The sequence below is a fragment of the Cotesia glomerata genome, linkage group LG5 (genome assembly GCF_020080835.1).
Source record: "Cotesia glomerata isolate CgM1 linkage group LG5, MPM_Cglom_v2.3, whole genome shotgun sequence".
NCBI lineage: Eukaryota > Metazoa > Arthropoda > Insecta > Hymenoptera > Braconidae > Cotesia > Cotesia glomerata.
The window spans coordinates 3,161,128-3,182,140 of NC_058162.1; the positions used below are offsets into that span (position 1 = coordinate 3,161,128).

The following is a 21,013-nucleotide window of genomic DNA, read 5'->3' on the forward strand; positions in this document are numbered from 1 at the left end:
TTGTATATTAAAAAATTGTTTAAAAAAAATTTATTTCATTTATTAAAAACTTCAAAAACTGTAAGTGCAATTTTTTAAAAATATTTTTTAGTTATAATTTAATAAATTAAGCAAAATATAAAAATAAAAAATATCGGCTAACTTTATTATTATTCATTTTGGGGTAATTAAACTTTGGTAATAATTTCTAAAACGTAAATCTAAGTGGAAAAAAAAAAAAACAATAATTTAATTATATTCATTGACGTCATTAGAGATAAAACTAATGGCTTTTTAATTTCTGAGAATAACAAAGCTATTAAGAGCTTCTTGTTATAGTAATAGTTACGATCGCTCGAGGCAAAATTCAGATTTGACAATAGGCTTCTATTGGTAAAAAACAAAAAAACGTAAATTTAATTTTGCAATGATTTGCTTGATTTAAAAAAAAAAAAAAAAAAAAACTATAAACGATTTTTAAGTATGCATAAAAGAAGTAAAAAATTCTGATAAAAATTGAAGTAAAATCACAAAAATTGTATAAAACGTCGGTATTATTAAAAATGAAAATTAGATGTCGCTGTAACTGATAATAATTGTTTCATTATTAAAGGAAGATTAAGTATTTTCAACAGTAGGCTAATATAAACGACTGGAATAATAACTAACTATTTAGTTGAAGACTGCTAGAGTTTATACTACATTGACAGAGATTAGTAACTGAGAATGATTTTTAAAAGTTATTTGTTGTTAATATCATATTTTGTTCTGCAAAATCTCGCGACTGGGATGAATTTGCATGATTTAAGTAGCATAGAAATATTCATTAGTAATGTTCGTGAAAGAGCGTGGTCATATTATCAAGTGGAAAATGCGATAATCAAGGGCGATGAGAAGGAGGATATTTTGAAAGTGATATTCTATGATTTGAGAAAAATATTGACAGAGTTTAACAATATGTCTGCTGATTCGCGAAATGTATTATCATCGGGCGGTTTAGTTTCTTTTATTTCTACTTTGGAGAAATTTGACCGTAAGAATGGTTCTTTTTTGAGCTCTAAGCTGTCTGATAAATTGACGAAGATATTCAATATAAGTGAAACAATAAATTCATACGTCGAGCCACTGTTACAATTGGGGACCAATAATATTTCTGATATTGAAGATGTGCTTAAATTCTGTCCAACTGATGCAAACGCTGGACAAAACGATCAATTCAAATATGAAAAGCAGATCATTCTCAAGGAATACAGAGAATTTGTTGAGAAACTGACGACAGAGATCAAGGTAAGTATCAATAAAGAAGCATCGAATGAAATGAAGACGAGCAAAAATAGAAAAAGTCCTGCAGTGATGGTCGAAAATAAAATCATTTAATCATTAAATGGATTTCTACTGTCAGAAGCATCATGATAGCGAATTTTTCGACTTTTACTCAAGCCAAAAAAACTTTTCAACTAAAAAAATCTATTTATTGCAGTATAAAAATAGATTCAATACTTGTGGACTAACAACTTCATTGAACCAAGCCGTTTTCGATTACTTTCATCACATTATTGTCACATATTTAAAGGAATATGTGATGCTCTACTTCATCGACATTATTGATGCCAGATGTCTTGACTGTAAGTACAAAGATAGTTAATCAGTCGATAATTTCAAAGAATGTACTGAACAATAGAATTTTGAATTGGTATGTCACCAGGGAATGTGATGCCACTGCTAATTACTCGTCAAAACGATTCTCTGAATGAATTGTCAGAAAACATAAAATTAACAAAGAAATTTTTAGCAACAACCAATTATTCTATCCACGCTTGTGACGCTGATAATCGTAATAAGAGTAATTAAACCAATAACATCAATATGATCAGTTACAATCCATATTTAACAATTGATAACTAATATCTTTTACACTTTTTACAGCAAATGGTAAATATTATTACGAATTAGAACGTCTTTTACAAATTATGATTGTCGCAGAAAACGAACTGAACAATGAAAATTCGTGTAAGCATAATTGTAATTTGAACACTATGTACTCCTACGCTAATCATCCCGAATGTAAGCAATTTCTCGATTGCCAGTACATCCACAGTGACTACCAAATGTGTTTCGCGGTATATCAACTTCTTATTTCTCATTTTTTATGTTTTTCTTCAATTTAACTTCAAATGATGCTAAATTAATTTTTAGGATAATGAATCGAGCTCAAAGCGTTACAAATGGTTCAAAAGTTATAGAGGTTATATCTACGGTGACTATCGAGGTTCGTGTAATCAAAGTGAAGTATACGTGGAGAGTTATTTCAGAGTTTCATCTACCAATTATTGTGATTACTGTCTCTGTACTTGTGTCGGCAAGCCACAACCCAAACAAAATGTTGTCGCCGCCATAAGTTTTAGAGAACAAGTTACGGATATTCATAAAAATATGTAATATATTCTTTAATTATCGCGTAAAAGTTTTTTCTACGATAATCTCCTCTTATGATAATTCAAATCTTTTTCAGGGTTGTTGTCGGTGTGAGGTTTATAAAGAAAGACTACATGATTCACGTGCAGGTAAAGGAACGTCAGTTTTTCGCAAACATTTCAGATAGCGCCGATTGGAAAAAGTTAGAAAACTTCGATTATTATAAACACCTAAAGGCTTACATACGCAAGGATGATACCGGGAATTATACGCTCAATGAAGGAATTGATTATGGTCACCCAGAATCTATCAATTTCGATGATGTAATTGCTCCTGCAGATCACGTCGTCACCGGAGTTAGGTTTAGATTCGCTAAAGATCCAAAATCCAAAACTAGAAATATCCAGTTGCAAATTCGTGTGACTCCTTACAATTACGCCATAGGGCTTGTCAACATCGAAAAAACGCGTTGGATGGCTCCGAAAGAAGTCCCAAACAGGTATATATTTTTTTGCGATATATGATTCAATCATTTGTTACAGATTCAATGCTATCATTTTCAGGTTCCCAAAAACCCTTGGGAATGCGATGTTACCAACCGAATCACCTGAAAATGTTGTCGACTCAGCGCCGGATCAATATGTAAGATTCCGGCCTTCAGACTTGATAGAAGATGCGGGGCAATCAACGGTACCATTTTTTGATGCTCAAGATGTTGAAGGTAAGCCGGAATTTCCGTTAGGAGGAGTTGGGCTTGTACATCGTGGCTGGAAAAATTATGGGGGATTTTTGGCCTTCAGAATTTTCGATGTAAATCTATCTGAGCTTTTCAAGGACAAGTCAGAATAAATAAATCAAAATATACAATGGTTATTAATGTATAATGAAAAATTTCAATAATAATGATTGATATATAACATTAAAAAAAATGATTTTTTAGCTGTGTAGGTTTTTTAAATGTTGAAATTAAAGAAACTCTCATAGAGCCTACAATGACGAAAATAATTAGTTTATTTTTTAATTGAATAAATTCAATTTGTAAAGGGAATTTAAATGTTTTAAACAACTTTCCCCCAGGGCAATTATTAAGAATAGAAATAATGACAATAAATTAATAATATTCCGTTTTTGACGACGTTTTTCATTTATGTTAAATATGAACAATTTATAACTAGTGAATTTTTTTCTGAATCGTAAATGACGATGATAATGAAGTAGCAAAGTTTTGTTTGAGTCCAAGAGTATCGAATAAAGACACTACGCCAAAGAACATAAGAATTAAAATATGGAAGTGGTAATTAAAGTTGAAGCTAGAACTGATGATACTTTAATCTTAGTAATAGATAAGATACTTAATGGATATTAAAGTAGGATATTGATATCACTTTAAAAGTCTGTTGACGTTGTTAAGTGAATCATTGTCAAAAGACTATAAATTTTTTAACTGTAAAAAACTAACTATGATTTTTAAAAGCTATTTTGTGTTAATCTTATATTTTTTTCTGCAAAATCCTGCGACGGTGGTCGATGGGATGAATTTGCATAATGCAAGTAACATAGAAATATTCATTAATAATATTCGTGAAAGAGCGTGGTCATATTATCAAGTGGAAAATGCGATAATTAGTAGAGATGAGAAGGAAGACATTTTGAAAGTGATATTCTATGATTTTACAAAAATATTGACGGAGTTAAACAATATGTCTGTTGATTCACGGAAAGTATTATCATCAGGCGATTTAGTTGCTTTTATTTCCATTTTGGAAAGACTTCATCGCCAAAAAGGTTCTTCTCTGAATCCCAAACTGTCTAATAAATTGAAAAATATATCCAATATAAGTGAAGCAATAAATTCATACGTCGAGACACTGCTAAAATTGGGGGTGGATAATATTTCTGATGATCAAAATGTGCTTCAATTTTGTCCAACTGATGCAAATACTGGGCATGATGTTCAATTCGAATATGAGAAGCAGATCATTCTCAAGGAATACACGGAATTCGTTAAGTATCTGACAACAGAGATCAACGTAAGTTTCTGTAAACCAAAAAAAGTTTAAGAAAATTTCAAATTATGATAAATTATCATTATCAGGATTAATTCTAGGATGATAAGCGGTTCAATGTTTGTGGACAAACACCATCATTGAACCAAGCAGTTTTCAATTACTATCATCAAGTTGTTGCCACGTATCTCAAAGAGTATGTAATGCTCTACTACACTGATATTATCGATGCACGGTGCTTCAATTGTAAGTATAAAAATCTCCCTGATAGCCAAATTGGTTGCAAACTTTCTGCGATTTACTGCCTCAACTTGTCACCAAGTTGTCCGCAAAAACTGCTTCTGAAACTTTTTCACATCAAGTTGACGACAAGTTTCTCAAGAAATTTGGCAGTAGATTGGTTTTCTTTTTCTCAGAAACTTGTAGCCAACTTGATGCCAACAGTTACAAATTTGGAAGTTGACCGCAAGTTATCGCTAAGTTGGTGGCAACTATCTGTCATCAACTTTGTTGGTCTGAAACTCTGGCTATCAGGGTCCAATTGTCACATCCGTGTTGATTAATTCGAAAAACTTATTTATCAACAGTGAAATCTGGTCCATTGTTAATGATACGTCATAACGAATCTCTCAGCGAGTTAACAGATAGTATCAAACTGACAAAAGTCCTGCTTAATAGAACCAACCACTACATGCATAGATGTGATGCAGATCACCATAAAATCAGTTGTAATTAATCAAAATTATCATTATTATTCTAGCAACCTATAACCCGATAACTGATCAACCTTGATTTTTTTAGATAACCAAGATTCGTATCTCGAATTAAATATGATTCAATCAATTATAATAGAGGAAAAAGATATGTCTACTGACGGATATTGTTCACACAATTGCGATTTGAATAATATAAAAACAACAATAAATCATCGAGATTGTCATGAATTTCGTGATTGTCATTATATTGGTAGCACAATCGATTACTGTGAACCCAATAAAGGAACAGCTTATCCGCGGTTTAACTGGTTCAAAAGTGGGGATGTCACTTATGGTGATGATCATCTTCAATGCAATGGCAGCCTAAAAAGAGTGTCCAGCTACTTCAATTTGTTGAGGCGTGGTAGTTGCGATTATTGCGTTTGCTCATGTGTCAAAGAATCAGACGACGATTCTGCAGTTGCAGCGATCAGTTTCAGGGAACAGATTACTGATATTCATGCCAATGAGTAAATTAATTTCTGATATTTGTGATAATCAATCTCCTGATTTTCGGTTGATCATTTTTTGACATTACAGAGTTGTTGTGGGTGTGAGATTCGTTAAGAAGGGCAGCTTGATCCATGTTCAGATCAAAGAAGGCCAATTAAAACCTTATGGAATTCGTAAAACTTCTTGGAAACCCCTGGAAACATTCATACGATATGGAAAATGCAGAAGATTCTCTGTTATGAACAGCAATTCAGTCATGCGCCAGATGACTAAAGGAGTAGATTACGGAGAAGCCAAGTTTGTAAGCTTTGACGACATGATTGCACCCGAAGGATTTGTTGTTACGGGTGTCAGGTTTGGAGTTTCACGGAATCGGTTCAATAAAGCGCGAGACATGGTAGATACGATTCAATTGGAAATTCGTGTCTCACCTTATGATTACGTCAAAGGAGTAGTCTATGAAGACTTAACTCATTGGGTTATTCCAGATCAATCTATCTGGAGGTATGCTTATTTGGTGATTTCTTGAAAGTTTTGAAAACGATCAATTGCAAAGATTATGCATGAAATTCTGATTTATTCAAGTGGTTAATAACCGTTTTTGTTTACAGGCAGGAATTCATTCTGATAAATCCTGATAATCCAACAAAATCAACTGTAAATTATGTAGACTCAACTCCGATCAAATTTGTTAGACTTCAAGCTTCAGATTTGTTGAAAGACGCCGGGCAATCTACGGTGCCGTTTTTTGATGCTCAAGATGTTGAGGGCAAACCTGAGTTTCCTTTAGGAGGAGTCGGGCTTGTTCATCGTGGTCGCGAAGGTTATGGAGGATTTTTGGCATTCAAAATTTACGATCTTAATCTTTCGAAATACTTCCATTGAAAATCATTCATATTATTTACTATTTTTGTTCAGTTGTAGAAAATAAATTAAAATTCTTATCAGAATGAATGTTTTAAAACTATTTCTCAATGTCATTAAAGTTAAATAAGTTTAATGAGTTAAATAAATTTTCTATTAAGATGTACTATACATTAAATATTTTTTGTAGTTGATAAAGTTAATTGACGTCATAAAAATCGATAAATGATATTAACTAATTACAATTATAAGGTTGTTATCTCCATCATTAAAGACTATGAAGACATTAAGAACATCAAACAATTACTGTAACCTCGAAACAAGTAATAAAATTGTTTTAAAGAAATTAAAAAATTTTAATTTAGTGGAACATTTATACTCCGTAGTTTAAAAAAAAAGTATTAGTTTTCGAATAAAACACAGTTGATATGAATTAGTTATTAAGAATGATTTTTAAAAGATATTTGGTATTATTCTTATATTTTTTTATACAAAATCTCGCGACTGGGATGAATTTTCATAATTTAAGTAGCATAGAAATATTTATTAATAATGTTCAAGAAAGAGCGTGGTCATATTATCAAGTGGAAAATGCGATAATCAACGGCGATGAGAAGGAGGATATTTTGAAAGTGATATTCTATGATTTTACAAAAATATTGACAGAGTTAAACAATATGTCTGCTGATTCGCGAAATGTATTATCATCGGGTGGTTTAGTTTCTTTTATTTCTACTTTGAAAAAATTTGACCGTAAGAATGGTTTTTTTTTGAGCTCCAAGCTATCTGATAAATTGACGAAGATATTCAATATAAGTGAAACAATAAATTCATACGTCGAGCCGCTGTTACAGTTGGGGACCAATAATATTTCTGATGATGAAGATGTGCTTCAATTCTGTCCAAGTGATGCAAACATTGGACAAAACTATCAATTTGAATATGAGAAGCAGATCATTCTCAAGGAATACAGAGAATTTGTTGAGAAACTGACGACAGAGATCAAAGCAAGTATCAATTAACCAAGAAAATTCTAAGTCATGATAAAAAATTATAAATTATTCCAGGATAAAAAGTGGATCAATGTTTGTGGGCAAACAACATCATTGAACCAAGCAGTTTTCGATTACTTTCATCAAGTTGTTGCCACGTATCTCAAAGAGTATGTAATGCTCTACTACATCGACATTATCGACGCACGGTGTCTCAATTGTGAGTACAAAGATTACTAATTATCACATCTTTGTTGATTAATTCAAACAACTCATTTTTGAACAGTGAATCCTGCTCCATTGTTAATGATGCGTCAGAATAAGTCTCTCAGTGAATTAGTAGACAGTATTAGACTGACCAAAGTCCTCCTCAATGAAACTAACTCTCATGTATATAGATGTGATGCAAATTTCAAAGAAACCAGTATATATTGATCGCTTTATTTCTATTACCCTACGAACCAAATTAATTCAGCCAAATACGATAGTAATAATGTCTTCATTTTAGTGCTCAGAAAGCCGTACCTCCAATTAGAAGGTATGATGCAAGTTATCGTTATTGCAGAATCATATTTGAGTTTTTATGGATCATGCAATCATAATTGTGAACTAAGTCAAGTTGATTCAATATTCTACTCAGCATGTGACGAATTCAAATCCTGCTTGTACAATCACTCTAAATATCATCTTTGTGAAAAGGTGCTGATGGTTTTACAGTTCTAAAATTAAATGTATGAAGAAAAATAATCATATATGATTTTTAGGACGAAAATAGTTCACGACGCTATGAGTGGATTAAAGGGAAAGGGCATACCGCTTATGGTAACAACTATCCATTCTGCGATGGTAAAAAGAAGATTGTCAAAAGTATATATTCCCCGGATCAAGTGCGTTATTGTGATTTTTGCATGTGCACTTGCATCAAACGTAACCCTACTTCAGTTCATACCGTAACCGCTATCAGTTTTCGAGAGCAAGTTACGGATATCACCAAAAACAAGTCAGAATTTTTTATTCATTGATTTTGATAAGAAATTGATCAATCTTTTAGTGATTTTAATGATGCAATTGCAGGGTAGCCGTAGGAGTCAGATTCGTTGAATCAGGAAACATGATTCACGTCCAGATAAAGGAGAAAGATTTTACCTCGAACGAAGCCGGGGTTTGGAAATCGCTTGAAGATGTTTACTTCCACAAGCTAGAGCGTACATTTTATGTGACAACTCATAACCTCAACTTCTACGACATGAAACTAAGCAGAGACTATGCGCATCCACAGGCTATCGCTTTTGATGATCTGATGGCTCCTAAAGGATTCGTGGTTACTGGAGTCAGGTTCAGATTCGCTGGGGATTCGGCGGAAGATCCAAAAAATACTGGATTAATTCAGTTACAAATTCGTGTGACTCCTTTTGACTATGTTAACAGGAAATTGATAAATCTCAATGAAACTCGCTGGATTGTCCCAACGTATTTGGGATCCAGGTTCGTACTTGTACGGTAAAATAGTTTTAAATTATACTGACGACTATTTTTTTCAGGAATAAGTTGGATCTAACACATCCAGACATGCCAACTAAATCACCATTAAATGTTATTGATTCAAAGACGAACCAATATGCCAAATTTCAGACTTCGGATTTAGTAAAAGATGCTGGCCAATCTACGGTGCCATTTTTTGATGCTCAAGATGTTGAAGGAAAACCTGAGTTCCCTCTGGGAGGAGTTGGGGTTGTTCACCGTGGTCGCAAAGGCTATGGAGGATTTTTGGCTTTCAAGGTGTTCGATATGAATCTTTCACAGTATTTCAATGAAAAAAATTCTGCCTGAATCCAAAATGAATATAATATTAAATTCTATCAAATAAATAAAGAAAAAACAATCTGGTATTTGTGACAGAAATTAATTACTCTACCTAATAACTTTTATAGCAATTTTATACTTCTAACGGCTTTTAGTTACACAATTTGTGTCATAACGATTGAAGCTAATGTTAAAACGATTAAAGAACACATTAATGGATCACAACAACAATATTTTTTTATGTCAATTCAGTATCACTTTATCCAACAGTAATTACCACGCATTCTTTACTGAAGAGTTATTTTTTCTAGTTACCCAAAACCAGTCATGATTACGCGTGATTATTATTTGTGTGTATTAACCTTTTTCGCAGTTACAAATGTATCTTCGGGTATTGATTTTCCGGATATTTATGACATCGACCGAATCAAGTCTTTTGTATTTGCCCTAAACATAAAATCTGCTATCGACTACAATCTAGAAAACAAGATACTCAATGATACTGAAAGTAACAAAGAATTCAAAAAGATTCTAATCGACCTTACAGGTATACTAGGAGATCTAAATTCTATAGCCAATTCCTCGGAGGACAACTATTGGCCAAATGATTTCTATAAATTCATAAAAACGATGGAAGACTATCAGGTGAAAGTAGGTTACACGGAATCGTCTCTCGATATGATGACTTATATAAAACAAATTGAAAATAAACGCAGTGTTATTGACGCAGTCGTTACATCATTAATGTTCTTTCGCCACAATAATTATTTCTCTGATTTTGTTCACTTCTGCCCCTATTTTATGGGATTTCTTGATTTCATTCAAAATGACCACTATGACCAATCGATTTCGTCAGTCTACGAAGACTTTTTACGCGCATTGAGAACAAAAATGGCCGTAAGTATTTCAAAACTTGTTTACAATATATTAATTGTAATTAAGTCTATTGTATTAAGATATGTACCTTAGTTTTTATAAGTTATGAAAAAATTGTACTCTTAAGTTTACTCATGTTTTTTAAATATTCGACAGACTTTGAACAAATACGTCGTAAAACTTATAATCCGGAAATGTATGACAGTCAAACTCAAGTAGTTACCATTGTTAAATAATCCCTTTAATGACCTAGACGAACCTTCGATACAAACGGACAAATTTTTACAACCCATCTGTTTATCAGATGACAACCAGACTATTTCCAACTTAGCAATCTTCCCACACTTAGTTTAAACAACCCTACTTTAAATAAATAGGTATTAACCCTCTCCAGAATTCTCGCGTTTAACAACAATTCCCCAACTCCACTTATTTTCCACCGATCTAAAACCAAAAGACCCTTCCCAAAATTGCATTTCCTAACTGACGATCGTTTGACTGAAAATCTAACAAGACAGTTACTGACTAACTATTGACCAAGCTCGCCGAGCGTTTTACATTACATATCGACAGTCTAATTAGCAATTTGTCTAACTCCTTATTTTTTAGAGGGTGATTTTTTAACATTTTGATGTAGTAATAATCCAATTATAAATTATTTGAATAATTCAAATCTAAAATCTAAATATTATATCTCGATTAGATATTAATGATATTAAATGATTTTTTAAAGTGATAATAAATTTTGAACTAATTGATTTTTTCGTACAAATAGAAAATTCTCTAAAATGGAGTTATACAATTTGCTAATTAGAACGTCGATATAAAGTATTGATTCTTTTGATCTTGAAGAGTGAGAATCAACACAATTTCTGTGGCAAGACCAGCTCATTCCGTGTCGGATTGTTCAATTTCTTCCGCTTGGTAATGATACCGTTTTTAAAAAGGTACACTATGATCCGTTTTGCCCAAATTGCTGGTACACGATGTCAAAACCGTAAGTCTTAAGATTTTTCATGAAGGAACGATAAAATTGATCATAATTTTTGTTGGCTTCTTGCAGGCTCAGTTTTTTCAGTACCTCCAGGAGAGTTTGAAGAAGATTTCTCAAATGCCATTCGGTTGACCAAAAAATTGCTGGACGACGTCCAGCATTACACCTATCGCTGTTACGTAAAACATTTAAATCGAGGTAATTATTCTTTAGATCTGTCAAATTTTGGTGCTTTTTTTAATTGATGGTTTTTTGTGCAGATAATAAAGGTTTATATTACTACGAATTAGAGAAAATGATTCAGACTATAATAATTGAAGAAAGGTTGATTAGTGTTACGGGTTCTTGCAGCCACAATTGTGATTTAAGTCTGCTGACTGGTCCTATTAATCGAACGGAGTGCAGCAATTTTCAAGACTGTCAATATATTACCTCGGGTTATACTGTTTGTAAAGTAAATATTAGTTTTTGTGCAGAATCTTACGTTACTGATTAATGATTAGTAATCATTGATTACAATAATAATTGATTAAACCCCTAACTTAGTCTGACAAGGAGAGTTCAAGGCGCTACGAGTGGTTTGTAGGCCGAAATAGCGAAGAATTTGGCGATACAGATCATCAACAATGTCGAGGAAAATTAACAACTTGGGACAGTTATTACAGTCCATCTCGAATTCGTGATTGCGATTTTTGTGTATGCACTTGTTTTGCAAACTCACTGCACAATTATCAGCAAATCAACGTCATCAGCTTGAGAGAGCAAGTTTCTAATATCACAGAAAACAAGTTCGTACGATTAATCTATATCATTAAGAGAGTAAGAAAAATTTTGTGGCCAGTGTATTTGTATGATAAAATGGGTTTTTATGGTTAAATTTGGTATCATTAGAAAGGTCTTGACCTGGAGTTGTGCCTTTTCAATGTTTCATATCATTCTCATCGATAGTCAATTTATGATGATAAGTATTCAGGCTGCATTCAAAAATGCTCTATCTTTAGATACATAATTAAGAAATGACCTTGTATCTTGTGAACTATTGACATTTTTAAAGATATAAGCTCATCCCGATGTTACACTCACCAAGACCTTTCATTTGAGTACCCACATCAATTTTTCATATATTTAATAATATTTATATTTATTATATATATATGTATATATGAAAAATATATCAAAATGCATGTGGGTACTCAAATGAAAGCTCTTGATGAGTGTAACATCGGAATGAACTTATATCGTTAAAAACGTCAATAGTTAAGAAAGTACAGTGCAATTTAACAAAAGTCATTATTTAATAAAGCAAAATTTTATTTATTCATAGTTCACAAGTCACAGCAGTCACATAGTGACTGCAATGTTGCTAGTTTATATTAATTACAATCATCTACAGAACAATTCAATTATTAATTCGTCATTAGGATAGTCGTAGGAGTGAGATTCGCAAAGAAGGACAACGTGATCCACCTCCAGATCAAAGAGGGCAAAGGGAATCCCAACGGATTGATCACCAACTCTACATGGAAGCCATTAGAAACTTTTAAGAAAGTATATCTACCTTTTAGATATATTGTTGAGGTCAATGGCACCTTACGAACCCTGAAATTGGGAGTAGATTACACCAGACCTGAAAGCGTGAACTTCGATAATTTGGTCGCTCCTGATGGTTTCGCTGTCACGGGAGTCAAATTTGGTGGTGTTGCAGATTCTAGTTTTAATTTGCAACTTAAAGATGTAAGGGTTCAATTTAAAATTCGTGTGACCCCTTATGATTATATGACCCAGATTTTACTTTTTGTATTTGAGTATTTTAGTTTATTTTTAGTTAATTACTTAAAAATTAATAGAAACAATTATTGTTATTAGTGCGGCGATTATTATTTAATTATTGTATTTATTTAGTTAATAATTTTATATTATTGTTACCGAAGGTATGATTAAATTAAGAAATTAAGCATGTGAGAAATTATTACGAAGCCGAGCGAATTAATTGTAGAAGAAATTAAAAGACTGGGCAATTTATTCTAAGTTCCGAACAAGATTTAGTATGGGAAAGTGATGAATGGATATAAAATGAAAGAAATGACGATTATTATTTTGTAAGAAATAATTTAGGTAAGCGAAGATTTTATAAGTCCCGAGGACAATTTAGTATGGAAAAATCAACGAATGGATAGAAAATGAAGGAAATTGCGATTAAAATAATAAAGAATTGTGAATTTGACGAAACGAATGGATGGAAAATGAAGGAAATTACGATTAAAATAATAAATAATTATTTTTGAATGCTAGTTCGAGAACACCGGACAGGTGTCTAAAACGACTCTTCCTTTTCGTTACAAGAGAGTTAGGCAAAAAATGATAAACGCCAAAATTTGGCTCGATAAAGCAAGCAGTTCTTTCTCGGGAGAATTACTCGGGCGAATACTCTTCACCAAGTAATTCCAGAGGATGATACTCTACCTGGAGTCTGACCAAGGCTCAGGTAAGTATCATGAACCGACCGGATGAAAGTGCTTCTCCCCGTGCCAAAGCCTTCAGCTGAGGTACGGTAGGTGATCATAAGCCGTGTAGGTGGGGGCGAAGAGGACACTCTCCATTCGCTCTCGGGGTAGAGGTTTAGGCCCAGGGGTGACGGCTAGTCTCCTGGGGAGGCGGGGAATCAGCTTTTGAAGTTTAGTTCGCGATTTTGACGCTCACGGTGAGTGAGAGTATGTGTGAGAAGAGTGTTCTAACATATTGTTTATATTGTTTAATTTGTTTATATTGTTTATATCGTTTATTAACATGATCAGGCCAATAAAGAGGTTTTTCTTTTTTTCTTTGATTGATTTAAAATAAAGTGTTTTGTTTATTATTTTGTTATTGATAATGTAATCCCCGTTTATGACCCTGGACTCCGGCGAGCAAATTTCGAGCCGGGGACAAATAAATTATTATTTTATTTTTATAATTTTTTGGAAAACGTGGACGTTACAGACGTTACTCTTGTTAAGAGTGCAAAGGTACTTACCAATGTTCTAGACGAAACCAAGGTAATGTCCCTCCAGGTGTTATTTGTTGGAAGAGTATTCACCACAAATAACCACTCTGTCACAAGACTTGACTTCCCTGGACGTTTGACCTTCTGTCAAACTCCAGTAGGTGATCATACGCCGTGTAGGTGGGGGCGAAGAGGACACTCTCCATTCGCTCTCGGGGTAGAGCTTAGGGCCCAGGGGTGACGGCTAGTCTCCTGGGGAAGCGGGGAACCAGTTTTTGAAGAGTAGTTCGCGATTTTGACGCTCACGACGAGTGAGAGTGAGAGTAAGAGTGAGAGGAGTCTGTTTTGTAAAGACCAGTTTTGATTACCGACGGAAGGTACGCGTGCGTTTACCGACGTAATATTATTTTGGTTGATTTAGTTTTGGGGTTTTTGATATAACCTAAAAATTGTACCACGTGTGTTTTTGTTTACTTGTAATTTTGTTCAATTATTTACTTTATTGATTGTTGATAAATAAATTCTTTATTTTGACTTTATCATAACCTGTTTTGGACATTTTGAATTTATTCTTTAGACTTAGTTATTTATAGTTTATTTCCAGTTAACTGAGTTTTGTTTGACGTTTTATTGCCGTTTTTACCCCCTTTGGACCCTGGAATTCGGCGAGCTTCAGATTCGAGCAAGGGGGAGTTGGTGTCGCAGCATTGTTTCGTTAGTTTAATTAATTTATTTTTAAACACATCAAAAATTACCCGTTACAATTACATCACCGGTAAATTGATTAATCTTGAACAAACGTTCTGGATTTCTGGAGATTCTAAAAAAATGAGGTGTGCTAATTGATTTTTTTTGTCACTTCTTTATGTATGATCAAACTGTAATTGATAGTTCTTTTCAGGGACGAAATGGTCTATAACAGTCCAGATATTCCGTCGAACTTACCAAAGAATTTTATCAACTCAAAAACAGATCAGTTTATCAAGTTTGTAATGTCGGATTTGAAAAAAGATGCTGGGCAATCAACAATGCCGTTTTTTGATGCTCAAAATGTGGAAGGCGAGATTGACTTTCCTCTAGGAGGAATCGGATTATTTCACCGAGGTCATGAAGGTTACGGAGGGTTCTTGGCGTTCAAAATTTATGACATGAATCTCTCAAAATTATTTCAAGAGCGATCGAACTTCTTGTAATATGGAGCTAAAAAAATTGAAAACATCACACTAAATTATTGTACACGAATCCCGGAAAAAATAAACCCCAAAAAATTTTAAACTTATAAAAAATTCATATTATTTCATTAAAATTATTGTAAAATAAAAATTATAATAATAATAATAAAATTTTTTTTAATTTTTTTTGTAATAAAAAATGGAGCGATCATTTTGGGGTGCTTGTTTTTCAAGAAAATTGTGGGTGTGATGTACAATTATTATTATTATAATTTTTATTTTATAATAATTTTAAGGAAATAATGTGAATTTTTCATAATTTAAAATTTTTTTCCAGGTCTATTTTTTCCGATTACCATTGTCCACTTACTCAACGAGCTAACATCTTAATAGAATTAAGAAATCATTGGCAGTATGTGAACATTGTTCTCCTTGAATTGTGCAAGCATAATAGTATATTGTGTGACTAGGGATGAAACAAAACGATTTCAGACCAGAGTGAAGTTGCCTGCCCGAGCGAAGCGAGGGCTGGCATCACTCGGTCTGAAATCTTGTTTCATCCCGCGTCACACATTATATTTTTCATATAAGTTGCATTAAAAATGCTAGTTTCAATGTCTGGAGCCAACCAGAACTAGATAGTTTCAGACGAACAGCGAAAATACCATTTTATTAAGAAACTTATAATAAAATAGAAAGTAATAGTTTATTTTTTACCAAACATTATTCGTAAATTGACAAGTTTTCTTTTATCATTCTTATTTATGCTTAATAACAGAATTATGATATGTCAATACAGTTAACGGTTAGAATGACAATTATAAAGGTATAAAATAAACAAACAATTGGTAGGATTGAAAATAAAGCTGCAACTTCACCTCGCGGACAGAAAATCGTCATTTTCTGTCCGCCGGGAAGAAATAATTGATACCTGCCCGGCACAGTCGCATTGGTCTGAAATTGTCTAGTTTCGGTTGGCTCAACAGGCATTGAAACTCACATTTTCAATGCAGGTTATATGAAAAATATTAAAAATCAGAGAAAAAAAAAGTTTATATTTTTTTCAATGCCATTTCAAAGTATTTTTAGAAATAAAATTTCACAACTGATATATTTTTTAAAAAAATAATATTGGTAACGCTAACCGAATAGAGCTAGTTTCAACTTTAAAATATAAAATAATTTTCAAGTTATCATAATACAGAACTATAAATCGGTTAATAATTGTAAAAATTGACTAATTGCGAATGAGCGTGATAACAATTAATAGCTAAGTTTAAAATAACTTTCATGTACAAGATACGACACATAGTTTCAACTCCAAATCGAAGAGTCTAAAAATTTATTAACTTCTGAATCTAATTCATTATTATAAGTGACATCAACTTGATCATTCCGCGAAATATAATTTTTTGAGTCGAATTTCTCAGAATAAAAACAATGATTTCAAATTTTTACTCAAAATTGTTGTTACTCCTTGCATTTGAAAATTCGTTGGGTATTCAACTATCGGATATTTATAATATAAATCAGATAAAACAATATAAGTTAATTTTAAGTACAGAATTTCTTTTGTACCACTATTCGGGAATTATTCAAAATAATACCAACGAACAAAATAAAAAATTGAAACATTGTTTGCATTCTCTAACCGATGAGTTAGACCAACTGAATTTAATCGCTAATGATGAGGAAAATAATTATTGGTCAAATGATTTCTACAAATTCATAAAAACTGTCGAAGTTCATCAAATAAAAATAGGCTATGCTGGATCATTTTTCGAATTGGAGAATTATGTAAGGTTAATTGAGAGAAAACGCGATGCGATTGATTCCGCGGTCAGATCAGTGCTTTACTTTCGCAATAACGATTATTTCAATAAAGCAATCGACATGTGTCCATATTTATATTTCCTTTTTCGATCTGTGAATATAAGTCATTACGAACAATCGATTGCGTCGGTATATCAAGATTTTCTTCGTACACTGATCACCAAATTGGCTGTAAGTATTTCAAACTTATTATTTACAATAAATATTTTAAACATTTTACCGTTCATTACATAAAACTGGTGTGAATTATCAAGACGGAAGACCAACATAATTTCTGTGGCAAGTCCAGTTCATTTCACCTTGGATTGTTCAATTTTTACCGGCTCGTAATGACACCGTTTTTAAAAAAATACGTGATGGTTGAATTCGCTAGAATAATTGAATTACGTTGTCAAAATCGTAAGTCTTCAGCATGAACAAAATTTTTTTATCACATCAATAGTTATCATAATTGAATTCGTTTATAGGAACATCAAATTATTCTACTCATGATGAGCTAATAGAGGATTTTGTCAGTGTACTAGGATTAACCAAGAAATTATTCTACGACGTTTTGCACTACACATATCGTTGCGACGTTAAATATGTTACCCAATGTAATTAATTTTGCATTTATTTCCAATGAAAATATTCATTTTATACATATATTTGTTTTCATTGTAGATAACAAGGGTTCGGCTTATTACGAACTAGAAAAAATGATTCAGACAATAATTGTTGAAGAAAGAGTAATAAGCAGTGATGATTCATGCAGCCTTAATTGTCATTCGACGAATGAACTAATTAATCATTCAGAGTGTCTTGTATTTCAGAATTGCCAATACATTACAAGTCGCTACGAATTTTGTCCAGTAAGTATATACTTTTTAGACACAACTGACGCCTCTTTTACAGCTTCTATAGCAACCTATCTTAGCAACAGGCTTTAGCCATGCCTACTTTACTCCTTCTTTAGCAACTGGTACCGCGATATTTCAGCCCCCGACAAAATATACAAAGGAGAAAATATCCCAAAGACAAAAAATCCTGACATAATATCCTTTGACAAAATATTCCCCAGTATAAGGCAGAATACAAAAGAGATTAAGTGAGAAGCTTATAATCATAGTTTTGAATAGATTATATTAATTATAGAAATTTATGTATTACTAGCTTTTACCCGCGGCTTCGCTTGCATGCTACACGGGAAAAAATTTCTGGGAAAATTTACGATCCAACTATTGTAAAGCTGGACTATACTTTTATTACTATTAATTGTCAAATATTTAAGAAGAAAAAATACTATTTATTCATGAAAAAATACGATATTACTATTGTAAAAAGTAAGAGATGAAAATTTCCAGTGCTGCCTCTGTATCTTTCCAATAGAACTATAGCAAATTTTACAATAGTTGAATTGGAATGTTTCTCAATTAGTGTGAGTGATGGCCGTGCACAGCGCTAGACTCCGAGTTTATGTAAATGTTTATTATGATATTTATTAATAAGTAATGAAAAATTTACCAGACTTTAACTGAGGAGGGGATACGTTAATAAAGCTGTGGCAACAGCGCAAGTTTTGTTAGCCGCGAAAGAAGTATGAGACGCGCATGCGCTGACAAATTTGAAAAGTTTAATTTACGTTAGGTGTAATATTATAGTTATTAATTTTATTTATTTGAAAAAAAAAAACTATGATTATTTTATGAAAATAAGTATTTTTTTATGATACTAAAGTTAGCCAACATTTTTAATTTTTTGACTTTTTTTTAATAATTAAATTAGAAAAAAAAAAAATTTTTTTACATTGCATTTACAGTTTTTGAAGTTTTTTTCATGTGAAATTTCTTTTTTATTTTTTTGTAATCATTTTTTCAATAAAAAAAAATTCTAAAAATTTTTAAATGTCGGCTGAATTAATTTTCATTTTTTTTTTATATTTATTAAAAATTCAAAAAGTTAACAATTTTAATATAATAATATACATTAATCTTTCAATGTATGTTAATAAATAAATAAACGCATGTATCAAAACAGAGGTAAGTCTACAGCCAGTCCAAAACACTACAGTATAACCACTATAAAATATCTTAACGCTCACGCAGTGTTGCCAGACTTTTCAAACGATCAGTATCACCTTCGTGATTGGCTGAAATAACTACATAAACAGCAAAAAGTTTTAGGCTTGTCAATAATGGCTATCCGGTATGTGTACCGTACACTCTGGCATAAACTTTTGACGACGGAAGTCGCGAGGGTAATACCTTAATTATTTTGTTGTTCTCTTTTAATAGCTTCCTCTTTCTTTTTGTCTTCTTGTTCTATTCTATTATTATGTTATATTTTTTAATTTTAATTGTTGTTGATTTAATGTCTCTCATGTACTATTCTAATAACGTAAACCCTTTTTATGAAAATCAAGTTTCTTTTTTAGGCTAACTAGTATAAATCATGTATTAACACTTTATGTATTTAACACAATAAGAATAAGAAAAACTATATTATTTACTTAACTATGTACAGCCCCTGAGGCTTATCAGGTATTAAGAAATATCATTTATGTTATCCTCTATGAGAGCCCGTATGGGCCAGGTAGACAATTTATTTTAAGTAACAGGTCTTACGTTTATACCTGTGTATTATATTTATATCTATGTATCAATGATTTAAATAAATAAACGCTTGAATAAAAAAAAAGAGGGAGAGTCTCTGGCTGCCAACACAGAGATCTGGGTTCGATTCCCAGATAGCACGAAAATGTCGGTTTCTTTTTTCTATTACTGTACAGGTACCAATTAATCCAACCTTCTATCTCTCTCTCTCCCTTATATTTCTTTTAAAAAAACCAACTGTGAATTTTTACAATAGTTGAATTGTAAAGTTCACAACCACATATTGTATAATTTGCTCTATAGTATTCGACTTTTTAAGACTCTTGCTAGTCTTATTTGTTGGATAAAATTTACAATAGTAGATCGTAAAAATTACTAAATGAGAAGTATAGTCCACCGTTACTATTTTATTTAGTAAAAATTACAATAGTAAAATAGTAAAAACTCCTTCAATTTTCTTTCCGCGTAGATGATGTTGAAGTAGCTAGATTTTTTGACCTACAATTTTTTTATTTTTCGGAAAAAATAAATTTTTTTTTTTAATAAAAAGTATCCTACACTGTAAAAAAAACCGGTGTGAGTCCATGCGGTGTACGGTGTTAAAAATTCCGGTGTTAAATTCAACACCGAAATCGGTGTAGCACTAACACCGTTCGCGGTGTAAATTTTTTTTTCGGTGTTAAATCGGTGTTATAAATTTTCCAGTGTTGATAATATTTTAATTAACACAATTTTTATAATTAAACTTTTTATGTTTAATAATTAAAAATAAATAATCAAAAAAAGTTAATGTTTAATTTAGAAAGTTTAAAATAATAAAATATTAAGTAGATAAAAATTTTTAATTAAAATAAATACACTGTAAAAAATTTCGATGTAAAAATGGACCCGGAGCATTTTGGGACATCATATAAATAACCGGAAACTTCAAAATAGTGCATTTTAGTAATAATTTCATAACTTTTAAGTATTTTTTTTAATATTTTCGGAATACTTCTAATATAATTTTAGAATCAATGCAATTTATTTGAAGCAATTTAGTTGAAAGTTTGTCCTTAAAACTTATGTGGAACCTTTTTTGAATCTTAAAACATTTTTTTAACTACTTGAGAACAAATTTTGAATACTTTTGAGACAATTTTCGGATATTTTTAGACAATTTTGGAACATTTCTTGGACAGTTTTAGAGTGTTTTTACAACAAATTTGAAACATTTTTACGACAATTTTGAACGTTTTTTAAACGATTTTCATAGAGATAATTTATTTTTGCACAGCTGTAGATTTGTCCCGAAATT

The 21,013-nt window shown here is 31.9% G+C and overlaps 3 protein-coding genes across 5 annotated transcripts in view; 2 read left to right on the forward strand and 1 right to left on the reverse strand.

The window, feature by feature from the left end:
• The window catches only part of LOC123265956 (A disintegrin and metalloproteinase with thrombospondin motifs 9), a 158,203-nt gene that overhangs the window by 61,612 nt on the left and 75,578 nt on the right, over positions 1-21,013 (reverse strand). The gene's annotated exons all lie outside the window — the stretch shown is intronic.
• Positions 557-6,558, forward strand: LOC123265958. Of its 2 annotated transcripts, none has more exons than XM_044729956.1 (6): positions 557-1,266; positions 4,502-4,646; positions 4,988-5,128; positions 5,202-5,625; positions 5,696-6,112; positions 6,220-6,558. In XM_044729956.1, exons 1-6 carry the CDS (start codon positions 706-708, stop codon positions 6,491-6,493), a joined length of 1,962 nt encoding a protein of 653 aa, XP_044585891.1. In that variant the 5' UTR covers positions 557-705; the 3' UTR covers positions 6,494-6,558. The 2 variants fall into 2 exon arrangements, with proteins under 2 accessions (XP_044585891.1, XP_044585890.1); XM_044729955.1 differs by lacking the exon at positions 557-1,266 and adding an exon at positions 4,080-4,424.
• LOC123265961 lies at positions 6,957-15,351 on the forward strand. The gene is made up of 8 exons (XM_044729958.1): positions 6,957-7,479; positions 7,540-7,684; positions 7,751-7,888; positions 7,973-8,163; positions 8,229-8,464; positions 8,539-8,949; positions 9,006-9,127; positions 15,144-15,351. Exons 1-8 carry the CDS (start codon positions 6,982-6,984, stop codon positions 15,311-15,313), a joined length of 1,911 nt encoding a protein of 636 aa, XP_044585893.1. The 5' UTR covers positions 6,957-6,981; the 3' UTR covers positions 15,314-15,351.

Excerpts from the sequence above, each read along its gene's own strand:
- LOC123265958 (XM_044729956.1), top strand. The coding sequence starts at position 706 with ATGATTTTTAAAAGTTATTTGTTGTTAATATCATATTTTGTTCTGCAA. Across the intron at positions 4,647-4,987 it reads CGATGCACGGTGCTTCAATT|TGAAATCTGGTCCATTGTTA; the intron begins GTAAGTATAAAA and ends ATTTATCAACAG. Across the intron at positions 5,626-5,695 it reads ACTGATATTCATGCCAATGA|AGTTGTTGTGGGTGTGAGAT; the intron begins GTAAATTAATTT and ends TTGACATTACAG.
- LOC123265961 (XM_044729958.1), top strand. The coding sequence starts at position 6,982 with ATGAATTTTCATAATTTAAGTAGCATAGAAATATTTATTAATAATGTT. Across the intron at positions 8,164-8,228 it reads AATATCATCTTTGTGAAAAG|GACGAAAATAGTTCACGACG; the intron begins GTGCTGATGGTT and ends TATGATTTTTAG. Across the intron at positions 8,950-9,005 it reads CCAACGTATTTGGGATCCAG|GAATAAGTTGGATCTAACAC; the intron begins GTTCGTACTTGT and ends TATTTTTTTCAG.